General features: G+C 37.8%; 3 protein-coding genes across 3 annotated transcripts; 1 reads left to right on the top strand and 2 right to left on the bottom strand.

Annotated features, from left to right (window-relative positions):
* Positions 1–643: 643 nt before the first annotated feature.
* LOC113318393 (aconitate hydratase, cytoplasmic-like) lies at positions 644–8,423 on the top strand. Its single transcript, XM_026566548.1, has 19 exons — positions 644–1,379; positions 1,817–1,921; positions 2,103–2,263; positions 2,373–2,465; positions 2,992–3,177; positions 3,397–3,703; positions 3,848–3,990; positions 4,078–4,134; positions 4,231–4,310; positions 4,396–4,471; positions 4,716–4,901; positions 5,014–5,081; positions 5,235–5,353; positions 5,469–5,590; positions 5,984–6,082; positions 6,181–6,660; positions 7,080–7,178; positions 7,276–7,518; positions 8,049–8,423. Exons 1-19 carry the CDS (start codon positions 1,079–1,081, stop codon positions 8,118–8,120), a joined length of 2,997 nt encoding a protein of 998 aa, XP_026422333.1. The 5' UTR covers positions 644–1,078; the 3' UTR covers positions 8,121–8,423.
* Positions 8,424–8,856: 433 nt separating this feature from the next.
* On the bottom strand, positions 8,857–11,711 carry LOC113315653. The gene is made up of 6 exons (XM_026563915.1): positions 11,451–11,711; positions 10,481–11,314; positions 10,211–10,401; positions 9,710–9,916; positions 9,512–9,572; positions 8,857–9,429 (listed from the first exon to the last, which is right to left on the bottom strand). The coding sequence occupies exons 1-6, from the start codon at positions 11,709–11,711 to the stop codon at positions 8,857–8,859; spliced, it is 2,127 nt and encodes a 708-aa protein (XP_026419700.1).
* Positions 11,712–13,096: 1,385 nt separating this feature from the next.
* Positions 13,097–18,134, bottom strand: LOC113317606 (calcium-dependent protein kinase 2-like). The gene is made up of 8 exons (XM_026565763.1): positions 17,161–18,134; positions 15,867–16,010; positions 15,571–15,723; positions 15,085–15,200; positions 14,763–14,930; positions 14,503–14,630; positions 13,759–13,858; positions 13,097–13,638 (listed from the first exon to the last, which is right to left on the bottom strand). Exons 1-8 carry the CDS (start codon positions 17,894–17,896, stop codon positions 13,561–13,563), a joined length of 1,623 nt encoding a protein of 540 aa, XP_026421548.1. The 5' UTR covers positions 17,897–18,134; the 3' UTR covers positions 13,097–13,560.
* Positions 18,135–18,936: the final 802 nt, after the last annotated feature.

Consider the following 18,936-nt stretch of genomic DNA (forward strand, 5'->3'; position numbering starts at 1 on the left):
AATGTCAGCTCGCCCTATTATTGGATCATGATACATACATTTGTCAGTCTCATTTTATCACCATGCATTAAAAGAGGCTTCGACAAATAGAGCAGCAAGATTGTCCACTCCGTCACCGGTGAACTTTTCTCGACAAGCCATTTAGGTGATTCAACGGAACGATATGGTTGGCCAGCCAGTATGGACTTAATATCTTCGGGTGCGCTGAGCGGAATATACCGCCGTCAGTAATGGTTCCTGCCTAACCGGTAATTCAGTAACTCAAAGGATTTATTCTCAACCGTGAAATGAGGGTAATGCAACAGACCCAACTTGGCCGACAAGAAATATCTCCGAGTAAATTTACCGGTCATAAAGATAGTCCTTTTTTTTTTTTCTTTTTTTTTTTTTTTGTAACACAAGGACAATCATGTCCTAACCCGCCAAAACATTTTCGGTAAAAGTACATTTAAATTAACCCTAGCAAGATATTCCCAAAAATCTCCAATAGTCCCCACAAAATTTGACCTAAAAACCCAATAAAAAAAAAGCAAGAACAAAACAAAATATTCTCCATTGGGCAGAGAAGAGTTGAATTAGTAGAAGGGCACACAACCCCTAAAAACTCATTCGGTGCTCTCCACACGCCTATTCCTCTCTCTCTTCTCTCGCCTTAAATTTTGCCTACTTCTTCCCCCGGACACTTGCTCAAACAGCATTTGTTTACATATCCACCAATAATTGCCTACCACGCGTATCACGAACCACTGGTCCCCACATAAACCTGTTGACTTATACCACCGGAGTATCGATATTGATACACCATGAACGTAGCATAACACCTTACACCATCAAAAGAAAAATGAGCAGGTTCTCTTATAGAGAAGAAGAAGAAGAAGAAGATTAGAAAAATCAAAATCGGCTGGTAGAAAAACTTTTTTCATTTTTTTTTGCAGAAGAGATTCTTCTGTAATGGTGAAAGCTCTTTAGGGTTAGGGTTTTTGAGAGAACTGCGAAATCAAATCATCGTCTTATTCACTAGTCATCTCTCTCAATTTTTGTTTGATGTGTGTGATTTGAGAAACACACAGTTGCAGTCATGTATTCATCTTTGTCCGGTCCGTTAGCTGCTAGGTTTAGGTTTTCGACATCATCAGCTTCTTATCTATGTAGAAGTTTAGCTGGTTCATCATCTCATTCTACTATTTCTTCTTCGCCTTCTTCTCCATCATTGACTAGTTCTCGATCTTTGAGTTTTGCAACTACGTTTCGATCTTATAGATCTTCGAATCCTAGATGGAGTCACGGTTATGATTGGAGATCTCCTGTGAGTCTTAGGGCTCAAATCAGAACTGCTGCTCCTTTGCTTGAACGATTTCAAAGGAAGATGACTACTATGGGTATGGTTTCATGTGTTTCTTTTTTTAAATAATTTTCCTGCGTGGATTTGTTTACTGTTATTGAGTTATGTCTGTTCTTATTATTAATTTTACTTTTTATTAATCCGAGTTTTATAGAACTGGAGTTTTGAGGGTTTTACTGTGTTCTGGATGAAGAAATATTTTATTTTATTAGCTATACATTTGTATGATTCATTAGTTTTTAGTGATTCGTAATCGTTGGTAATTGGTCAAACTTTTGTAATTTGAATTCATCTTTCTGGGTTAATATTGTGAATATATGGGAATTGTAACTTCCCTTTAGCAATTGTATCATGTTGACTATTTCTTGTGCTCCTGGATCAGGCTATGATCTTATTGACATGTTGTCCTTTTTGTAATAGCTATTTTGATCGATGTTCAAAATTCAATTGATTCTCATTTATGGTTGAGTGCAGCTACTGAGAATGCGTTTAAGGGGCTCTTAACCAGTCTTCCAAAGCCAGGTGGTGGCGAGTTTGGGAAATATTACAGTCTCACTGCACTAAATGACCCAAGGGTTGGTAAGTACTCATCAGTTGAAAAAATGGCCATAGCCAGCTTTCCGGTTTTGTGCAGTTCATTTCTTATGCTTTGGGGAATTTAGCTGCCAATGTTTATAGCTAGTTCATAGCTATTGGTTACCAAGCAGCTATCATGGATTTTCTTTGGATACATATTTACTGTTCTCTGTACGTGCTACAGATAAGCTGCCGTATTCCATAAAGATTCTTCTCGAGTCTGCGATACGTAACTGTGACAACTTTCAAGTCACGAAAGCAGATGTCGAGAAGATTATAGATTGGGAGAACTCTTCTCCGAAGCAAGTTGAAATTCCCTTCAAACCTGCTCGTGTTCTTTTGCAGGTAAAAATACATAGCTAAAAACACCTGATTTGATATATGTTGTTTGATGTAACTGATATTAACTTTTCTCGTAACTTTTTTTGTTTTGTTTTTGTTTTTGGCAATGCAGGATTTCACTGGTGTACCAGCTGTTGTTGACCTTGCTTGCATGCGTGATGCAATGAACAGTCTAGGAAGTGACTCTAATAAGATCAACCCTTTGGTGGGTCCTTGCATTAGTTTGTTATTTATGAATACGGTATTCCAATAATGTTACTGATACTAGGATCCAGTTTTGTGCGACCTCAAATTTGCCAGAATTGTGTGATGTATTCAAAATACACCCCGTGAGTTACTATCTGAGGAATCTAGGGACTCCTGAGTAAAAACTGAGATCCGTCCTAGTGATATCCTAACTTATTTGAGCTTGTGATATCTTATCCATTTAAACAAACATCTTTTTTTGGTTAAACAAACATCTTTTTTTGGTTACATCTGAATTGCTGGTTGCAATTGGATAATCTAATCTATGCTACTGGCCCTTTCCCATCTGGTATTGGCGAAAGATTGGCATGCAGTGGTTATCTAAGGTCCTAAATACTCCCTCTAAGAGTTTGGGGATTGTGATTTTGATTTGTGACCGAGTCAAAACTTTTGTTATACTATATTATCTTTGCAGTGCACCTGATATGTGCTCGTAGACTTCTTTTTGTTGTTGTCTGTTAGTCTGAAACTTTATCCACATGCAGATCCCAGTAGATCTTGTCATTGATCACTCGGTTCAGGTCGATGTGACAAGATCAGAAAATGCCGTGGTGGATAACATGAAGATTGAATTTGAGCGCAACAAGGAGAGATTTGCTTTTCTTAAATGGGGATCTACTGCTTTCCGTAATATGCTCGTTGTTCCTCCAGGATCTGGCATTGTGCATCAGGTTAGCTTTTAACCATTGACTATTTCTTATTACAGTGGTGCACTGGTGTCTATTGGCATTGATAATATGTACACCGATCTCTCCCAATTCATGCTACACTCAGTCCTTCATATCACTTTTGTCATGTATACTTGGTTCTTTGTGTTCTTTGTGAGTTGTATTGTTTTTACTTTTTTTTTTGCATGATTCTGTAAGTGACTCAACATTATGAAATTTCAGGTGAATCTGGAATACCTTGGACGGGTTGTTTTCAACAGTGATGGCATGCTATACCCTGATAGCGTGGTGGGAACTGATTCCCACACCACTATGATTGATGGATTAGGAGTTGCTGGTTGGGGAGTTGGAGGTATTGAAGCAGAGGCAGCAATGCTTGGGCAGCCCATGAGCATGGTGTTACCTGGTGTTGTTGGGTTTAAGCTTTCCGGTAAATTGAAGAACGGCGTTACAGCTACAGACTTGGTTTTAACTGCTACACAGATGTTAAGGAAGCATGGTGTGGTTGGCAAGTTTGTTGAGTTCTATGGTAAGTTTTAACCTCCCTTTAGCGGGACGGGTTACTGCGTGACATCTTTTAGCGACTTTCATCGCCTTTTCCTTTATTTAAGGCTCCATGTTAGTATTTGAATATAGGTGATATCTAAGGCTCCATGTGAATGTTTGAATATAGGTGATGGTATGAGTGAACTGTCATTGGCTGATCGTGCCACTATTGCAAATATGTCTCCCGAGTATGGAGCAACCATGGGTTTTTTCCCAGTTGATCACGTAACCTTGCAATATCTCAAATTAACAGGAAGAAGCGACGAAACAGTAAGTGTATTTCCTTCATTATATAATAATTGGATTTCTGAACAATTTGGGAGATTAATTTTATTGTGCAACTCTCTATTGTCAAAGGTGTCTATGGTAGAAGCTTATCTGCGTGCAAACAAAATGTTCATTGATTATAATGAGGTAATTCTGTTTATCTGTAAGTTTAATAGCTCAAGCTGTTAGTATATAGTTCTGAATTCTAAAATGGAGATTCTTGGAACGTATTTGTGGATGCAGCCTCAAATAGAAAGAGCTTACTCTTCATATCTACAATTGGACCTTGACGATGTTGAGCCCTGTGTTTCAGGACCAAAGAGGTATGTTTGTGTCACTTCTTACTTTATGTCATACTAGTTCATTTTATTTGTGCTTATTGAAAATTTTGAATGATCTCCATGGCAGACCTCATGATCGTGTTCCTTTGAAGGAAATGAAGGCAGATTGGCATTCTTGTTTGGATAACAAAGTTGGATTCAAGGTGAGGTTATCACACCTTTGCAGAACAATCTTCTGTATATTTATTAATGGATCAATTCTTGGTTCTGGTTTCTACCAGATTGTTCTCCAGTTTATGCGATGTCTCTTCACCAGTGTAAACATGCAAGGGGGATATCATTAAAGATAAATGGAGAGAAAATGAAACCCAAACATAAAGCAAGCATGATGTTTATTTTCTTGTTCAACAATTGCCTTTGTTTGACTGTGTAAGGATTCTTTGACAGGGATTTGCTGTGCCAAAAGAAACTCAGGACAAAGTTGCAAAGTTTAATTTCCGTGGAGAACCTGCAGAGCTCAAACATGGTAGTGTTGTGATAGCTGCCATTACAAGTTGTACAAATACTTCTAACCCCAGCGTCATGTTAGGGGCAGCTTTGGTTGCCAAAAAGGCCTCTGAATTAGGTCTACAGGTTGGTACATATTAAATTCTGCATTCTCTTTCTATAATTGCACCAAGTTAGCTCTTGGCTAAACATTTGTTTTCAGGAACTCATGCTACATTATCTTTCCCCATTTTGTCAGGTTAAACCATGGGTCAAAACAAGTCTTGCCCCAGGTTCTGGAGTTGCTACAAAGTATCTGCTCCAGAGGTAATATTTTGTGATAAGTGAGATTTATTTATATTACCAACTTGTAGCTTGGAATATCGAGTCTCACTCAGTGAGACTTGATAAATATTCTTGTAATGTTATCAAAGCCAGTTTCCAATACGTTGACTCTGTCTCTGGTCTTCTTTTAAATAGTGGCTTGCAGATGTATTTGAACCAGCAGGGATTCCATATTGTTGGATACGGTTGCACAACTTGTATAGGGAATTCTGGGGATCTGGATGAATCAGTTGCTTCTGCAATTACAGAAAATGGTACCGCGATCTCTCGCTCTTCATTGTCTTATCACTATATTATGCAACATTAGAACTGTTCAGTATTTTGAATGCTTTTGGTTCACTCTCAAATTTAATTCTTTTTATTTTGCAGACATTGTTGCATCAGCCGTTCTCTCTGGAAACCGGAACTTTGAGGGCCGTGTGCATGCCTTGACACGAGCAAACTATCTTGCATCACCTCCTTTAGTCGTCGCATACGCCCTTGCTGGGACGGTATGTAAAGAATCCGTGTTGCAGTTCTTTCTTTTTTTGGTCAGGAAACCTATTATTAATAAATTAAGGACAGAGAATGACGCATAATAGTTGTCTAAGTAACTTAGCTCTTCCTGTTTTATATCCACTCTTTGACTTTTCTACTGGTTGTGCGCATTAGATTGATAGATCATCGGTACATGGTCCTGTCCAACCTGGACTTAAAATTCTCGATTGTAGCTTATTATGGTTGCTAGAAAAGAGTTAACAGTATGTTTTGTTTATCTGTTTTGTTTCTTCTGAAAGGGATAAAAATAGCCTCGGTTCATGTCTTCACTGTAACTTTTACACCCTGCTAGGTTTTGTCCTCACCAAATTGTTAATATTTTGCATTACCATGCATTCATATTTCAGGTTGACATTGATTTTGAGAAGGAACCAATTGGTACAGGGAAGGATGGTAAGAGCATTTACTTCAGAGATATCTGGCCAACTTCTGAGGAAATTGCTGAGGTTTGTGATGCTGTGTTGCCTGCAGTCAGCATTTGCTATTTCTTCTACTCCTGTACTTGGAGTTGTGCACAATTGATGCTGACTCTTTCATTATTTAGGTTGTTCAATCCTGTGTATTGCCTGAAATGTTTAAGAGCACTTATGAGTCTATCACTACGGGCAACCCTATGTGGAATGATCTACCAGTGCCTAAAACAAGTCTCTGCTCATGGGATCCGACCTCAACCTACATTCATGAACCCCCATACTTCAAGGGCATGACAATGGATCCACCAGGTCCTCATGGAGTAAAGGATGCTTATTGCTTGCTCAATTTCGGTGACAGTATCACTACTGATCACATATCTCCTGCTGGGAGCATCCACAAAGATAGCCCTGCAGCGAAGTATCTTGTTGAGCGAGGTGTGGAGCACAAGCACTTCAATACTTACGGAAGTCGACGTGGAAATGATGAGGTGATGGCTAGGGGAACCTTCGCTAATATTCGCATTGTCAACAAGCTCTTGAAGGGAGAAGTTGGCCCAAAGACGGTTCATATTCCAAGTGGGGAGAAACTTTATGTGTTCGATGCAGCTCAGGTGAGTGTGTTTTTGTGAACTGCATCTTTTCTTATCTTTTTTTTTTAACTTGTTACCTGTTTGAGGATGATTACCTTGAGAATTGTGTCGTCGGTGAACTATGATATTCAAGATGTCGTTTCCATTTCACGGGATTGTTGCTATTCTTCCTGATAAGTGTATAGATCAGGCTAATCTGATTGTCCTCACATGAATTCGGTATAGGAATGTGAATAAGTGCTGTCATCAGAACTGCAAAATGGAAATCTAGGACCTCCTATTTTGTCAAATCTACATGGGTCCATACTGCAGAATAGTCTCTTATGATTTCTCTAATATGGTGATACTGACATTAGGGTGTGAATATTGACTTGATCACAGCATACCAATCATCTACCTTGGTTATTAAATATTCATATTTACCATTTTTCTTTCTTCAGAGATACAAGGAAGCGGGTCAAGCTACTATTATCATTGCCGGAGCAGAGTACGGAAGTGGAAGCTCCCGAGATTGGGCTGCCAAGGGTCCAATGTTGCTGGTTAGTTATAATACATTGCTTCGCTTGACCTGCTCTTGCAAGCTGAGAATTGTAAGTTTCATGTCTCACCTGACCTGAATTTTTGTTGCTAAATCAGGGCATAAAAGCAGTAATCGCCAAGAGCTTCGAGAGGATTCATCGCAGTAATTTGGTAGGAATGGGCATTATCCCTCTCTGCTTCAAAGATGGTGAGGATGCAGACACTTTGGGCCTTACTGGTCACGAGCGTTACACTATTGATCTTCCAAGCAAAGTTAGTGAAATCAAGCCTGGTCAAGATGTTACCGTCAAAACTGACACTGGCAAGTCATTCATCTGCAAAGCCCGGTTTGACACAGAGGTACTTATGGATTTTCTCTTCCAATTCTTTAATTTCTGTCAACTCTCCACACATTTAGCTCCTTCCACGAGTTGAATTGGCATAGGCGATCTGGCCAAAAGAGTTTAGGTGTTTAGGAACACTTTTAGAAGTAGGCAAACCTATTGAAGTGCTTTTTAGGAAGCTGATTTTCTACAAATTGTTTTCTCCTTGTCCTTTTGTTTGGGAAATACATTTACTTTCATTGTAACATCACCACCACTCCACCTACAGCCTTAATTTGCCATCACTATTGGAACCATGGCATAAATGACAATTAATGACCTATGTGCTACCCTCGCCTGGAGTGGTTTTTTTCTTTTTTCTTTTTCCTGTTATGTTGTCAAACTTGGGCTTTCTGTTTTCTCTTTAAACTTCAGTTCATATTGTCAAGCTTTTAACTCTTAGCTTTTTTCTAGCAGTAGAAGCACTTTCGTAATTTTTCTGAAGTTTCGTCATGTTGATTTCCCTTCTAATAAACTTAACATTCATTTTTAAATATATGATTGCAGGTGGAGTTGGCATACTTTGATCATGGAGGCATTCTTCCATATGTTATCAGAAATCTGATTAAGCAAGAGTAGTGTGCTAAGTTCTCGAATTGTCAACATCTTTCATCTAGTGAGCTGCTCCGCCTCTCTTTACATTTGGGGAAGTACAAAAGCTAATGTCTGTTCTTTAACTCCGTGCCAACAGAAGTCATTTAGGTGACAATAAACTGCTTTTTTGATGAGTGTACATGTGATATTTCAAGATCATTTGAAGATCCAGTTTATTATATGGGATACCTGTGGGTGATAATAACCCAATGCAAATTAATGAGTTACGTTGTCCTGCACCGTAATAAGTTTCCCAATCAATAAAATCATATCTTCTTCCTTATTCTACGTCTGATTTTTTATTTCTGGAGAAACCTAAATATCCGGTTGAAATACTTCCGATATTTTTAACAATATCCGGTTATTGTGCAAATTTTTTTTTTGGATGGATGCATGTTCAGGTATTGTTCTAATGAGAGAACTTGATGTGATGTTTCTTTGTAATTTTCTAAACTAATTAACTGCCCAAAATTTTATCTCTTTGAATCGTACTTGCCAAAAGGGAATTTGATGATCAACCAGTCGTTAAATTCGAAGGGACGTATTCTTTCATTTCCACTATGAAATCATTGGACCATTAAAGATTAAGGTAGCGGAGAGTCTGAGACTGGATACCACATACTCTGTTACCTTTCTTTCCAAAAGAAAAATACTTTAATTGAGATGCAATGTTTGGCAGGAAATCTCCCATGATTCTGCGATTGCATTGCTAGTAACTTCTTTAAGCTTCCTTCGATTCAATACTGCTTGAACTGTCAGAATTACTCTTAGTTTCCACCAGGAGTGCTGAATCTTTCTTCTCAGTTCTTTCCAATGTGTGAGTCATGAAAGGGTGTCCATAAAAAGGTTGAGGAAGAGTCATGTAATTAGACGAATGAGGAAAGGATCGGTATCCATATGAGGATGGAAAGGGACAAGATTGAAATGCATTTAGGTGTGGCCAATACATCATCGGCATGAATGAGTTTGATGGGTGGCCTGGAATTATCGGAAAAGGGGATGGTGTTTGACCAGTATGGTAAGAGATGTTAGGACCAGAACCTGCAATTTGGACATTTGATATTGGTGGAGTATCTGTTTGAGTGTGAGATGGTATGCCTTGAAATGATGCCAATGCATGATTTTGAAGAGTGGTGTATCCCATAAGTCCGAATTGTGAAGGTACAGAGCTTGAAGGAACAGAGGGTATGCTCAAGGCTCTCGGCGTATTTTGAGATTTACTTGTCAAACCGGCTTGCTTCTTAGCACTTGATTTGGTTGCCTTCCCATGTAATTGTTGTGGATTTGGACTAGTCTGCTAATAAGCAATAGATTGTTAGCCAACAAGGAATAGTATAGCGACAGACTTTTCAACCAAGAGAGTGATGAGTTCTTACAGCTTCGTAGACTATTGGATACAGATGAAACAACTCCTCTCCTTCAGCATTTTCATCTTTCCTGCAATTTTGAATGTTTTACATGAGAAGGGTCATAGAAAGTAACACAGACAGAGTTCGATGTTCGGAATTTTACACGGTTCCAGCTATAAAAAATGAACTGTTTGCTTTGTCTAAGCTGAAACAAACAGTAAGTACCTATAATATTTTTGAAGCAAGTCCAAGTTACGGTACTTGGTCTCCCTTTGAACAATTTCATCTGGAAAACCAGCCATAAATAGAAGTGTAATGCCCAAAGCCTTGAAAAAGAAGCTCCCGCTACGAACATGCACCAACATTGCCATCTGACACATCAGTGGTCCAAAAGATTTCAGCTTATTTCTTCCCATACGCTGCCTGACATATCTGGAACATTCAGCCAGAGCGTTAGATTAAAGTAGGCAGTATGTTATATGGTGAATGGTAATTGACATTGTTGATAATATCAACCAATGCCAATTAAAAACCAAACCTCATTACCAATATGATGGTTTTGTTTGGCAAATAGTTTCATAAACACCAAACTTCCAATAGTTTACGTGCTCTCACAATTCCAAGCGAAACATATTAACAGGTTCATTTTATCAACTGCGGATTGAGTTGGTGAGGAAAAGCAATGGGGTAATGAAATACCAAATTTAGTGAGGGAAAAATGCATACTCGTTTTGAGGAAGATTTCTAGTCCTTCCACCATATTTGATGCACAAAAATAAGCATGATGGGCAGCTCATGTCAGACGGACGCATAGCTTTCTCCTCTTCAATTATTTGAATAGGGCATAGTGTTGCATTCTGCCGATTTGGATAGAAGACTTTCCTCCGAACTCCAGGATTTTCATATAGAACATGCTCCTAAATTGTTTCACAAAAGCAGAAACGATGAGCTATGCCAAAGTAAATATATGGAAAATGTGACAAGTTCAATACTTACCCCTGGACTTTTTGGAGACACATATGGCTCTCCCTTGTGCAGTATGCTAAAGTGACTGAAATTTAAGTCATACATATCCTCACATCCATGGCGAATACCGAGAGAAGCAAACACAATGATCTTTCGTATCGTATGGGATTGAGCATTCTTTGATGAGAGCGCCTCGGATTCTATAATTTTCTTGACTTCCTTCGGGCAAAATGGGACCTTTAGGGGTTTATTGTTTGATGACATGCTTCCAAATCCTTTATGTCCAGTCTCTTGTATGCAATTATGAATCTCTAACTGCGGTTTGCTAATTCCTTTAACAGTTTTTCTGCATTCTTTCCTCCTTTGTTTTCTGATTTCCGTTTTGTTAGTCTCATTTACTTGCACTTTCACTTCACCATGACTATCATGAGCTGTTTCCAAGAATTCTATATGTTTTCCACTCTCAGTAACACCCTCATTGAAATGGTCTTTCGATGTATCAGGAACTTGAGAGTTTTCATCATTTTCTACATCTTTATCATCAATAGCAGTTTCATCTTCGTCCTCAAAGTCATCATCATCAGTGTCATCTGTATCAACTTCACAATCCGCAACACAATCAACATCTTTAACACTCTCCAAATTAAGAAACTGGGAGTCATCCATGCTCATCCAGTTGACGACACGGTCTTGTTGATCTGACATTTCCAGAGTCATGCACTGCGCACTACCATTATTAATCTCCATAAGCATTTCGGAACATTGCGGAAAATCCACATTTGTAGCCTCACTTTTGTCTGGTTCTATCTTTTGCCTCTTTAACTCCTTCAAACTTCTGTCTGCTGCAGCATGGTCCCTATGATCCTGTCACCAGATTATTCCCTTAATCAATAACTAAATAATTAAAACAGACAAGAGCTTATAGTATCCGTAACGAAGACGAATCAGATAGATAGCAAGTAAAAGAGGAGTATTAATTGTTACTCGAAATTTTCCATACTTGTTCATTTGTTGTAGCTCTATCTTGTAATAGAGCTTCCAGTAAGGATATCCTCTCCATAAGCTCGGCATTTTTCTGACGTTCCTGCTCTAGCTGAGCAGAAACCTCAGCCAAAACATTACCACTTTCTTTTTCTGCACACTCTAATGGATCAGAAGAAAACGCTAAAGAACTACAACTTATGTTTCTAGCACATAATGTAGTACTACTGGATTGATTAACTATGTTAACATTAACGGAACAAGATTGAATCTCTACCATTTGTAGAACAATAAAAACCACTTCAAAATTAATCCAGAGATCTTGGCTACAGAGAAAAACTAAAAATGAAAACGATATTAAGAATTTAACTAGTATTGAAAATGCAGAGACCCAAGAAGTGAAAACTCATGGGTGTTTCAGTTTGTAGAAAGAAAAGAAGAAGAGCGGCGGGGACTGAGGCATGCAACACCACGTTGATCCTCTCATATGAGTCATATGGTTACCACTGATAGCTGTTGCTTGTTATGAAATCAAGTAAACAGTACTTTCTAGTAGTAGTCTAGGCCTTAATGTAATCATAAAACGTAGTAAAAAGTACTAAACTCACTTCCCAAGTTGTTAAGAACTGTGTGCACACGTGCATATTTAAATTACATACTGTAAAAGAGAGAGCAAAAAACAAGCTCACGTGGAATGGTAACTTAAATGTCTGTCTCAAGTTTAACCTTGGAATGGTAAATCATGTCAGAAGAATATAATTATAAGGCCTTAACCTTGGATTCCCATTTCTTAATTAAAAAACTATGTTAAGCCTCCATGGAAAATGTGCTGTTGATGGGAGTTTTCGCATAACTATCTTTCTTAATCAACTTTTAATATGCCAAATCATGCAACTTGGTATAAACTATAGTTTGATTTTCTTGTTGTTTGTGTTTTGTCGCAATTACAAAACCTTTCTCTGGTACTTCTCATACTCGTTACAACCTTGACATGGTATGTTATGTTGTGCACATCAGCAGAAGAACTTTGAAATATGATAATTTTAAGTAAGATTTCTACTCCACTTAAAATATGGTCCGGCGCCAGGACTTTCCTAATTGAGGCATGGGAATGCAAGTTCTTGCTCCTTAGCTTGCAAGAATAATACGTAACCGGAATGCATAGTACAATGCACAGCAGAAACCCTTTAGACACACAACTGCAACTGGTAAGATGAGGTATTGCATTTGTTTGTTTGCTGGTTTTAAATTACGAAATGATTCGCAACATTTGGTGCTTGAAATTCAACCAAAAACAGTGGGCTGGAATGCTTCCGAGATGCAATATTATGCGCAAAACCTTTTTGTTTGTATATCATTAATCTTTCCAGTTGTAAACTTTGGAAACACCTATCCATTTTTAAATGCTTTCGAATTTAATATCTAATCGAATATTAAGCAAATCAAGAACACCAGCTCAAGGTTTCAAAGTGTATATTGGGTGTTGTTTATGCAAAGAGTGTCAGATTCGTGGTCGGTGCTGGGGCTCTTTCTTGATTAGGAATTCTATTTCGTACGGTAAATTGAACCTTGAACCACCCATAGTGAAGTTGAACAAAATCCCAAAAATGTCAAGTGAAAATCAAACTAGGTTTAAAGTTATTTCGTTCAAGGAAACCATGTAAGAAAGAAAACAAAATAAAGCACCATATGCACAAGATCAATTGGTGATAAGTACAAAAAAAATATAAGGAATCTTTCTCAATAGAAATACCTTCGTACGAGCCATTAAAACATATAAATAGACATACCTTGCCAGAAATTCCAGGGCAGAAGACCAAGCTAGAAATTTCAATATGCACAAAAACTACAATTTCACAACAAAAAATTAAAATAACCCCCAGAGTAACAGAATGCTGGAATCGATCACTACCCTTCGAATTTGTATATGAAGACGTGAGGGAAATCCCGAATGAAAGACTTAAACAAAACAACAACTCAAGATGTATCAAGAACTCATCATGTTACTCCAAACTCGGTCACTTGAACCTGTAGTTCACCTTTTGCTTAGATCTTTTTTCAAACAATCAGTTCTCGATGGCAAACTTTCCATAGGCAAAACAAACAGGTATACCATCAACGATTTCAAACTAAATAAGTTTTACGGCAGGTTGTTGTGAGCCACCTCTCATCATAGCACAGAACTCCTCATAATTAATCCTCCCATCCTATACGTTATAGAGTTCAAAATTTATAAGTAAATCTTCTAGCAAGAATCTAACCAAAATGAGCTAAAATACAACAATGAAATGAAATCGAGAAAGTTCTTATACAGGGATAGAACTTACATTATCTGCATCGACTTCTGATATTATTTCCCTAATACTCTCTTCATCACCCATTCCATACTCCTTCATGGCCTTTTCCAACTCATCTCTTGTGATAAACCTGGAGCATATCACCAAGAAACATGTTTAGTTGTTCACACCATATAGTTTCTTCTTTGTGTTAGCTCCTATACGGAGCGTGTTCATGAAATCACAAAAAAATACTCCAGATACTCTTGCTTTTCTTTTTCTTTTTGACAAGCAAAATTTATTGATTGAAATAACAACACAAAGGTGAAGAGTTTTACAACAAGTTTAGACACCAAAAGGTAAGGGGTACTTTTCAAGGCTAGCTATGACACTGATTTTACTTTAAAAAGTAGACTTGATTACTATATTTCACATAGAACCCTTAACTGGAAATGCATTTTAGCTTGCAGCATATGGATCCATATCAAATGCAGTACATAAATATATGTGAAATTTGAGAAGCTATCTTAAACATGTGCAAATGCACCCATGTCAACATAATGAAAATGATATGCATTTTGTACAAAATGTTAGTTTTTCAGGTTAAAAAGAACAAACAAGAAGAAAACAAATGTGAAATATTCAATTTAAGCTCATTGCCATTTATTCCATACATCATGTATGGTGATAACGGAATAGGTTTAGCATCTTAATGCTAACTAATTCTCAACGACTAGGATTGTAAACCAAGGATGTGATGGAAGTTTACGAGAAGAAGATGACAAGCACACTTACCCACTATTATCTGCATCAAAATGCTGGAAGGCTTTGTAAAGATGGTCATCTCTTTCTATCTTGTGTCTATGCATTGTAGCAGTAATAAACTCGATATAATCAATTGTCCCATTTCCATCCACATCAGCCTAAAAGTGGTAAATTACCCATGAGTGAAGGTGAAATAAAAAAGAAGCGGGTTATTAAGGAGATTTACAGGTTATGATGTTATCGTATGACAGAGAGGGGAAAAAAATATGGGGATGCAATTCATATCTTACAGCATCCATCAGCTGCTTGACCTCAGTTTCTGTGAGCTTTGACCCAAGTCGCGCCAATCCCAACTTCAGCTCTTCGTACGTTATTGTCCCACTTTTGTCAGTGTCCATGTTCGTGAACATTGATTTGAGACCTTTAATTTCTTCTTCGGAGAGATTTTCAGCAATTACCTGAACGAGTTAGAAACCAGTCATGATATAGTAAGATACACATACAAACAATGTAAATCCAGGGCAGATATGTCTGATATCATGCATAGTAGTCAAGAAATTATATGTCACATGAAAATAGACAACCCCGAAAAAGCAGCTGTCAGTACCCTACCTTTAGTGCAAGCTGCTTGAGCTTATTCATTGCCCTAAATTGCTTCATTCTGGAAAGCACTGCGCTGTCAATTGGCTTGTCTGATGCTTCCCCACCTTCTTTGAGCCATGGATGCTCTGCATCATTTATCACCCAGGTCCACAAAATTAGAGCTCAATCAGAAACATGCGATAATGATGAAAAGCCCTAATGAGTTGATTCACTAATTTACTACCCTATTTCTAGTGTTGAAGGTCCTAGAAACAATTCAAAGTTAGATTCACATGTAGCAAACGCGAATATCTAAGACACAAAAATAGCCAAAATAATTTCAAGCCTAACAGGAAAGCACAGTTGACAATCGAATTTACGAAATTTTGGTTACATGCATAGCATAAAAAACTTGAGATACTAATCATAAGAATTACTTAAGAATTGGGTTGTTTGCTATGGTATTTTGCAAGTGGAACTCTTAAGAAAATGTGTCAATAAAAAAGATGAACATACCAAGAACCTGTGCAGAAGTAATTCGTTTTCTTGGGTCCTGAGTTAGCATCTTTTTGACAAGATCTTTGGCACTGTATGATATGCTAGGCCAGGGCGCACTTTCAAAATCAATATCTCCCTGTAGTACAGCCTCAAATATTCCCTTCTCATTCTCTGAAATTTCCCAGTCACCAAAAGATTGTGAATCTCACATAATCTATAATGCATATAACAAAACATTGAAACCAACATCACTATGTAGCAAAAAATACACTTGCAACAACTGTTGCGTTTTTTTTAGATGACTTTGCACTTACCAGCCCAAAAAGGAGGTACTCCACTGAGAAGAATATACAAGATAACTCCTGCACTCCAAACATCTATCTCTTTCCCATAGCTACGGCGTAGTACTTCAGGAGCAACGTAATACGCACTCCCTACGATATCCCGATACACTTTGCCTGTCAAAAGTTACACAACAGTCATCAATGTCAAAAACAGAATACCAAAAGACTCGAAGACCACAATACAACACCACTATTATGCCAATAGGACTTCTAACATTGTAAGTTACATTGTGTTCATACGATATATCAAATATAGAATTGAGGGAACACAATGAGACAATAGTGAGGAGAAAAGGAATCAAATAAGGACTTCAGTCAGACGAACGCGAGGAGGCCAAAGTTGACAAACACGATTTTATAAGAATTAACATCTGGAAATTCTTTAGAAAGAGTCAGCAGAAAAACAAATGAAGTTAACTTCTACTCCCTCCTCCCCCAAAAAAGTGGGTCTTTCACTTTTTCGTATTTGCCTGAAAATAGGCAAAATTAGAGAAGTGACAGACCCACTTTTTGTAGGACGGAGGTAGTAACAAATACTACTCAAATGACAAAGCCAGATTGAGATTTACATAAATTTTATACAAGTGTTGTATTTACTGGCAACTGTCCATTAGGATAATTTATATGATTTACTGTGTAATTCATTTTTAGTTTTAAGACAAGATAAATTCACCTATTAAGCCAGTAACAGTCGTTATGCTTGAAACTTTTTTGTTTTAAATCATTATTCTTGAAACACTTGTTGAAGAGAGGGACCTAATACCCAGTTTCGAACATGACATGCTTGTTTCCCATTACACAATGTGCAGACTGCAGCATAGGTAAGATTAGTGATTCCTTCCCACTGAATCAGTTCACATGGATTTTCAAACTAGAGTAGAGATCATGGTAAAATCAAAAGTAAATAGTTGTGACAAAGAAGGAAAGATTCAAAAAGAGCTCATAATATTGCTGGAACCTAGTCCCCCTTGGCCGCCTTCGACCACCTAATGACATAAATTACAGAGACGGCAGGTCGCTTAATTCAAATCACACAAGGGAAATCTATAAGTTAGCTAGGACGAATTGGTAACGTTTACAGGCATAGTGTCATCTCATCCAATAGCAGTTCATTGAGCTACCAATGTGCAAAGTGCACTCGCTAGGCAGTTTCATTAGACTGGTCTCGTCCTTTTATATCGGTTTTCAAGTTTTACTAATGGGGTTGCATATCACCACTGTACGACTTACTTGACAAAGAGAATAAAGAGATAGAGAGCATTACCTTCCTCAATGAATACCGAAAGCCCAAAGTCAGTAGCTTTTAACATGGCATTCTCATCCTTACTTGCCAGCAAGAAATTCTCAGGTTTGAGATCTCTATGCATCACACCCATGAAATGACAGATATGCACAACATTCACAATAGACCTACAGATAGTTGCAGCTGCCCTTTCTGAGTAATGACCTTTCGCAATGATTCTATCAAACAGTTCACCACCAGCACAAAGCTCCATTACCAAATGAACAGAGTATTTATCCTCATAAGCCCCTTTAAACTCAACAATATTAGGTTGTCCACTAAGATGTTGCATCAGCTGAATCTCTCTTTTAACATCATCTTTATCACTTTTACTAACAAGTTTTCTTTTGGAAATTGATTTGCAAGCGTAAGTATGACCAGTTGAATGCTCAGTACATAAATACGTAACCCCAAATTGACCTCTACCCAATTCTTTACCAAGACTATAATGGTTCTTAACATCTTCAAATGGCTTACCAAGTATAGTATCAGGCGTTTGAAGAGGCCTGTTATGATTAGAATTCAATGTAGATGGCTTTGCTGGTACTGGATTCTGTTGTCTTGGTTGCTGGGCAGGTCTGGCTTGATGAACCACATGTTCATGATTAGGTCTTTCATTCTGTCCTCCTGCAGCAATTCCAGCTCCTGGTCTGTACCCTCCTCCTCCTTTACCATCACCTGGTCCATTATACTCCTTTTTGCTGAAACAATGACCCATACTCAAAACCCAGATCACAAATTTCAGCTGCTTCTAGTTCAAAAACTCAAAGACTCTTACTAAAATTTTCCAAACCCAGATCAGAATTGGAGCTAAAACAGAGATTTAGATGATCCACAGATCAATCCGTATTTCTTCTGTTGATTGAATCTCAGTAAAGGTTTGAACAGAGAATAATTGATTGAAAAGAGAGAGAGAAAGAGAGTTAAGGTACGAACGTCTTTCTTTGGCTCTTTTTTTTTTTGCGTATTGACTTGAAGCAATTTTGGATTGAGGGATTTAACTGAAGTCAGGAAAGGTCATGCCAAAAAAAAAAATGTCAGGAAAGGTCGACGATGGGTAAAAGTGGCGACATTTACGTGTGGGTGATATAAATGACACAATCTGAACCGTTTATTTAGAGTGACTAAGCGGTAATTGATTATATGAAATTTGAGGTGGTGAGTTATGATCACCTCTTGGGATGTAAAAAACCAATCACTGATTTGACATGCTACTCCTCCATGTCAGGTTCTTTGCTTTTTCCACACTCAAAATCTGATTCAGTTCATCTGAATTTGAATCTGATTTTAAAAATGGAAAGCTTGCCTAGCCGGTCATTTGTGTTCCTAAAATATTTGATGCGTTCTAGGAGGTCCCAGATTCGGGTCCCAAATTTGAATTTGACATGGAAGTTAGAGTTAGCTTGGCCCTCTTGCGACAAAATCATCATCCCCTATCCGTTTCGGCTCCCTTGGCTCGTTCCTCATGAGACTCACTGATAGGCTAGCACGACAATCTGTTCAACTAATATAATAATATGATGTTGGAGCTCAGTTTGTTAGGTTGTCAACTAGTTTCTTATAATATTCTTAATCCAATAATATTAATATATAATTCTAAAATTATTAATTTGTGAATTTGTATATAATTTTTTTCTAAATCCAGTCAAATATGTACCTAACGAGTTGGGCGTAAATCAACGGGAATTAGTCCGATTGGCCAGGAATCGAATTCTCAAGTTATAGATTAAGAATTCGACCCCCACGCCGATTGTATCC

This window comes from Papaver somniferum, chromosome 10, assembly GCF_003573695.1.
Source record: "Papaver somniferum cultivar HN1 chromosome 10, ASM357369v1, whole genome shotgun sequence".
Taxonomy (NCBI): Eukaryota; Viridiplantae; Streptophyta; class Magnoliopsida; order Ranunculales; family Papaveraceae; genus Papaver; species Papaver somniferum.